The 6,328-nt window shown below is 51.1% G+C and overlaps 1 protein-coding gene across 2 annotated transcripts; it reads left to right on the plus strand.

Moving 5' to 3' along the window:
- The first annotated feature begins 1,785 nt into the window (after positions 1–1,785).
- On the plus strand, positions 1,786–5,796 carry LOC127296132 (sulfoquinovosyl transferase SQD2). 2 transcript variants are annotated; one of them, XM_051326161.2, is made up of 11 exons: positions 1,786–2,381; positions 2,624–2,690; positions 2,792–2,862; positions 3,177–3,294; positions 3,384–3,457; positions 3,548–3,603; positions 3,711–3,794; positions 3,876–3,963; positions 4,048–4,125; positions 4,449–4,505; positions 5,180–5,412. In XM_051326161.2, exons 1-11 carry the CDS (start codon positions 2,254–2,256, stop codon positions 5,271–5,273), a joined length of 915 nt encoding a protein of 304 aa, XP_051182121.1. In that variant the 5' UTR covers positions 1,786–2,253; the 3' UTR covers positions 5,274–5,412. The 2 variants fall into 2 exon arrangements, with proteins under 2 accessions (XP_051182121.1, XP_051182120.1); XM_051326160.2 differs by having other exon boundaries at positions 1,794–2,381; positions 5,154–5,796.
- Positions 5,797–6,328: the final 532 nt, after the last annotated feature.

The following is a 6,328-nucleotide window of genomic DNA, read 5'->3' on the forward strand; positions in this document are numbered from 1 at the left end:
GATTTAGACCGACATTATCAAGTTCAAAGTACAAATGACACGAACTTAGAGAGTTGGAGTCAGGGTTTTATTTCACCGAACCGAGTTTAAAATTGTTTTTTTCTTTCTTTGATTGTAGAGTTCGGTAGTACGAAATCGCCCGAGTTCTCATCCGACTCTCAGAGCACGGCGATACGGGTCAGCTAACGACGATGTACCTCGGTGATGCAGGGTCGACGGAGCATACCTTTTGCTCCAAGTCGTGACCGCTGATCGGCCGTTTGTCGCACTCCTCCTGTATGCCGTGCCATTTGCTGCACGCCGTCTGCATGAGCCCCCAATGGGTGGCCATTGCCTTGTCTCCCCGGAACACGTTCATGTTCGTCTTGTTGAAGTAGGGATCGACGAGTTTGCGCTCCTCGTACGCCTGCTTCACTCGAAGCCAATATGTGTCGAACGACTGATTGGCCCCGATTATGCCGTTCATGGACACGGTCTTCCAAGCTTCGGCGAGGCACTCCTCTTCCTTCGGCGTCCATTTGATACGCGGTTCGGCAGGCGGCGAGTCCTTCTTCCTCTTCTTCTTCCCCTTCGACAGGTTGGCGGTGGCTTGTGTTGGCTCTTCTTCTTCCTCGTCTTCTTCTTCGACGGCTTGGCTTCCGTCGGCAACATCCTCCCGATGCTCGTTGCGCGCCGCCACAGCGGCCGTCGCCCTCTGCTCCTCTTGCGTGAAGAACCCCGGGCACGCAGCGGCGGCGGCCATGAAAAACCCCGGGCTCGCAGCGGCGGCGGCGGAGCCGGAGGTGATCATCTCGTGGATCTCCTCTTCGTTCGGCGCCGCCATCGCACCGAACGCGAGCGGCCCTCGTCGCATGGCCGGCGAGGTGTCCTCGAACTGGCCGCCGCCGCCGACGCCAAGCTCGGGCGGCGACGGTGTGGACCTAGACGGTTGGACGTAGGCGCCCTCTTGGAACACGGCAGTCGGCGACGGCGAGTACAACAAAGGGGAGAAGGACGACGGGGAACTGGTTGTACCTTGCGTCGGCCATTGGCCGGGGAACATGCCGCCGCCGCCGCTGCTCATGGCCATGCTGATGATCCTCGCTTGTTCGTCGAGGGCCGCCGCCGCCGCCCTCTTGGCGGCGGCTTTTTTCACCCTCTCCGCCCTGCCACTTGTTTCCACTTCGCGCCGTTTCTCGTCCGCCGCCCACTCGGCGTTCGACATGCCCGGCGGCTTCGTCTTCTTCGCCCGCATCTTCCTCGCCGGCGCCTTCGGCGGTATTGTGGTGGACGAGAAGACGAGGAGGAGAGTGGTGGTGGACGCGAAGACGCCGCCGGGAACTGGAGCTGGAAGACGAGGAGATTGGCCAATTTCGGCGGGAGAGAATGGGGATATGCAAGCAAATTGGAGGGAATGGGGATATGCAAGCAAATTGGAGGGAAAATCGACAGGATTTGGTTTTCCAGTCACCGACTACGCGGGTCCACACGACGTTTCGCGCCAAAATCTTTCGTCCGGAGTCCCCGAGCGCGCCCCGGGGGGCCGGGGATGGCGTGGGCTCGCCGGATGGATGAAGGGCCAAATCCGGACGAAAACGAGAAACCGGGGGCGCGACTGGGCCGAATTTCGCCGTCCGGATGGAAAAAACGTCGCTCGGGGGCCTCGTCGGGGGCACGAGTGGAGATGCTCTCAGCTGGTTTGACCATATCACCAGCGGACGGAGCGCAACGGCACGAATCAAAATCCGGGGGTCACTGTCGCGCCCCGCGGCAGGGGGAAAGCATATGCCTCGTTTGCCTCGGCAATTATTCTCTCCCCCTCCCCGGAACCGATCCTGATTAGCGCACACCGCAGGCCAACCAGCCAAGCCAAGCCGGCCACACCACGCCGCGGCGCAAACCCGGATTCGATTCCTTCCCCCGTCTCCGCTCGCCCGTTGTACGTACTTCTTCACCCACCACCCGAGGCCACTGCCCAAGCCCAGTCCACCACCACGTCGTCGCCGTCGCCGTCGCCCTCCCCCCACTGCCGCGCGCGCCCCGTCGTCGCGCCTCCTCGGTCGCGGTAGTGGCGGTCGCGCCGGCGGCACGCGTCCCGGTGCTTCCACGCGCCGCCTTCCCCGTGCGTGCGCTCCAAGCCGGCGCGGGCGGGAAGGATAGGCGGCACGGCACGGCACGGCTGCGAGCAGTAGACGCCACGGGCAGCCGGCGCTGTATAATTCGCGCGGCCGCGGCGGGATCGGTGCAGCTGGTGCCGCGGGTCAGCACAGCGGGATGGGGGAGGCTCCGGACACGGCGGCGGCGCCGCTGCTCGTGCGGGTGGACGACGGCGCCGACGCCGACGCCGACTGGAGCTCCAGGCCGCATCGCATTGCGCTCTTCGTCGAGCCCTCGCCCTTCGCGTCAGTCCCCCTCTCCCTCCTCCTCCCCTCTCCTCCTCCTCCTCCTCCCCCCAAGTGTTAGCCCGGACGCTGCTGATCGGATCATACCAGATTAGATCAGAATCAGATCGAGGCGCTCTGCAGCCCGCGCGCGCCTGTGCGCAATTCGGGGTCAATGATTTGCTGAATTCGCCATGCCTTTGATCTGCCTAGACGGCCAGAGTCAATGACTGACTTTTCCTTGCTGGCTCTCTCTGTCGCAGCTACATCTCCGGGTACAAGAACCGGTTCCAGAACTTCATCAAGCATCTGCGGGAGATGGGCGACGAGGTACCCCATCCTTCTTAACAACTTGCATTGTTGGCGTGTATGCCCCCTGTTTTCAAGATGGTTGCCGTACCTCGGAATTGACGCCCGCTATTTCGGTTCAGGTATTGGTCGTCACCACGCACAAAGGAGCTCCCGAGGAGTTCCATGGAGCGAAGGTCGTTGGCTCGTGGAGGTAATCCAACGCAATCTACCTTGAACTTCTACTTTATCGATCGGTCAAATCGAGAAATGACAAGCAAATCCATGAACTACTACTTTGCTAAAATAAGGACTCACATGCTTAGGAAAAACAAGCAACGCAGGCAGTGTGCCGTGTCGCCAACTGTAATTGCTATTTTTGGAGCATAGGCTAGATAAATTTGAAATTGGTGATATATTTGTTATGAATTATTTACTTTCTGATATTTGGATGTCATCAAAATTCAGTTTATGGAAACTATCTCCATTCCACATGCACTTCCGTTTGCCTAAACTACTTGTTTTCAGCTTTCCATGCCCATTGTACCAAAACGTCCCGCTCTCGCTGGCCTTGAGCCCCAGAATATATTCCGAGGTCAGAAAGTTCAAGCCGGACATAATTCATGCTACTTCACCAGGAATTATGGTATCCATCAAAAACCCAACAGGCATATGTTGTCCTTGCCTCCTTGGCATGGCACCATGGTTTCTTACTACCACATATCATGATTCCAGGTCTTCGGCGCTCTTGCCATCGCGAAGATGATTTCAGTCCCAATGGTGATGTCTTATCACACACATCTTCCGGCGTGAGTTTCATTTCCAATTCTTGGTTTCAGTTGGGCTAGGGTTGTTAATAGATTTGCATTGCTGAATTGGTTTCGTGTTATGGCTTTCAGGTATTTACCAGGATATAATTTAAATTGGTTGCTTGGGCCCACGTGGTGTCTTATACGTAAGCTCAACTTCTTTTATGCTCTCAACAGAAGTCAGTAGCTGAAGAAAAAATAAAGTTGGTATTTCTCACTTAGTTTGTGCTGACACTTCTATTTTGTTTTGAAGGATGCCTCCACAGGTCTGCAGATCTTACTCTAGTTCCTTCAGTAGCTATTGCCGAGGACTTTGAAACTGCTAAGGTAGTATCAGGTAAACATTTACAGTTAATCTGTAATTTATATTGTTCTTCCTTTCATCATTCCTTACCATGAACTCCTTTTGCCTCTGCAGCAAGCAGAGTACGGCTTTGGAACAAGGGCGTTGATTCTGAAAGCTTCCATCCTAAATTTCGTAGTCATGTAATGCGCGCCAAGTTGAGGTATCACCTATTGTTTCAAATTCAATGTTGAAAGAGTTAGGAAAACATTGCGCAGGCTAACATATTTTCTTTTCCTCCTATTAGTGGTGGTGAATCAGAAAAACCATTGGTAATACATGTCGGCCGTTTTGGGCGCGAAAAGAATTTGGATTTTCTGAAGAGGTTAGCTTTTTGTTCTACAAAATATATTATCATTTGTTAGTATGAACTTGACTTTTGAACTAGAAACATTCTGAACTACATTGAAGTTAAAATGGAGAGAACGGTGATTTCTTCAATGATTCAGTAACAATGCGATATTCGTGGAACCAATGTGTATATTTAACTATTATGTGCTGCGTATTGCTGTTAAAACTACAAGTCCATCGAATTTTTCTTTTGTATGGTCAACTTGATCAATCAGCTGTCCTCATGTTAGCAAGTATTTGCTACATGATTCATTTTGCCATGTCGTTAGGGCTTTACTTATTTCACTGATAATACAGGGTCATGGAAAAACTCCCTGGAGTAAGGATTGCTTTTGTTGGAGATGGACCGTACAGGTGCGTGTGTCATTGTTCAACTATTAACTGGTTTCTGTTTTCAATAATACACAAACCCTATATTGGAGCACTTCATTCTTTGCACATTATTTCATTAACTTGCCAAGTTTTAAGTTGTAAGAAGAACCTGCTCATAAGTTGTGGCTTAGTATTCCTTTTCTTTGTCTCTTTGAGTTAATACATGGTTTAGCCTGAGGATTTATTCTCCAAGTGATCCCAATAATATACCCCACAAAAAATGTCTGGACAATGCAAGCTAATGCAGAAAGTATAAGGTGTCACATGTCCACAAACAGTAACAATACTACATACTCCCTCCTTTCTGAAATAATCTACATTCTAGCCCCAAATTTTGTTCTGAAATAATCTACGATCTAGCTTTTAGTCAACAACAACACTGAAAACAAAGTGAGGTTGCTCTCTTTACTGAAAACAAAGTAGTCCTAATAAATGCAACAATAGTTTGTCGCATTTCTTCTACAATGTAGACTAAAGCAGGAACAGAGGGAGTAACTGCCAAATGAGAACTTGGCCCTTTTTACAATGAGCATATGAGAATGAAATTTATATGCGTTGGGCCATTTGTTTAACCTCTTGTAGTTCATCTTGGGCTCCAGAGATGTTTACCCAGCCTGTTTATCTTAACAGGGCTGAGCTGGAAAAAATGTTCGCAGGCCTGCCTGCAGTTTTTACCGGAATGCTCCAAGGCGAGGAGCTCTCACAAGCGTACGCCAGTGGAGACGTATTTGTAATGCCTTCAGAGTCTGAGACCCTTGGCCAGGTAGTGCTGGAGTCTATGGCTTCTGGAGTCCCGGTTGTCGCTGCTCGCGCGGGAGGCATACCTGATATAATACCCAAGGACAAGGAGGGCAAGACCAGCTTCCTGTTCACACCTGGGGATCTAGACGAGTGTGTGAGGAAGATCCAACAGCTCCTCTCATCAAATGACCTCAGGGAGTCCGTCGGAAGGGCTGCCAGGGAGGAGATGGAGAACTGCGACTGGAGAACGGCCTCAAAGGCGATACGCAACGAGCACTACAGCACGGCGACGTCCTACTGGCGGAAGAAGACAGGCAGAACTAGCTAGGCTGCGCTTGTCCGTCCAGGCATTCCGTTCGCTGCCCTGTCAACATGGTTACTGTTTATACAGCCATAGATTTGTACATTGTAACAAGCAGCTTGCGAGTTTGCGTGGCTAGCTGCATTCATATGTATACAGTGACCGATCGCTTGTATGCAATTCCTGTACATTACAAAGCTCTTTGAAAATAGCAATTTCAGTTTATTGTTATGCTGTTATACTTTTTTAGGGGCTAGGCTGTTACTACCAACTAATAAGTTCAATTAAATTTAGACATTCAAGCTATAGATATAAAACAATCAGACAATCAATAAACAAACATCATTCATCAAATAAGTTCGGACAAGTAAAACCAGGTAAGGAAGTACAAGGAAACGTAAGTCTCAGTCGTCCCGGGGATTTTGCTTGAGCATACGATCTGCTTAGGAGAAGAGCCCGGCAACAGTACTGACAACACTGGAGATGCAGGTTCATCCTTCTGTTCCTGAACTTGTCATGCCGGATCGTAAAAGGACGATTACGAGTTCCGTTCCGTTCCGTTTCTGATTTCTCCTTTCCCGTGCCGTACAGCTTCCATGTCCAATCAATCGCAGGTAATCCTGACCCTGTTTGATGCAGTATTAGCTATTTTAAGACTCGTGGAATCCTCGATCTCCCAGTGCTTTTGAGCGTTACGTATATCCTTCCTAGCCTCCTCCCAGGACACGCTTTGTATCAAGTCCCTCCACAGGCCGGTCAAGTC

This window comes from Lolium perenne, chromosome 4 (assembly GCF_019359855.2).
Source record: "Lolium perenne isolate Kyuss_39 chromosome 4, Kyuss_2.0, whole genome shotgun sequence".
NCBI classification, from domain to species: domain Eukaryota; kingdom Viridiplantae; phylum Streptophyta; class Magnoliopsida; order Poales; family Poaceae; genus Lolium; species Lolium perenne.

Coding starts and splice junctions, on each gene's coding strand:
- LOC127296132 (XM_051326160.2), top strand. CDS start 2,254: ATGGGGGAGGCTCCGGACACGGCGGCGGCGCCGCTGCTCGTGCGGGTG. Junction 2,382..2,623: donor GTCGAGCCCTCGCCCTTCGC/GTCAGTCCCCCT, acceptor TCTCTGTCGCAG/CTACATCTCCGGGTACAAGA. Junction 4,126..4,448: donor AATTTGGATTTTCTGAAGAG/GTTAGCTTTTTG, acceptor CTGATAATACAG/GGTCATGGAAAAACTCCCTG.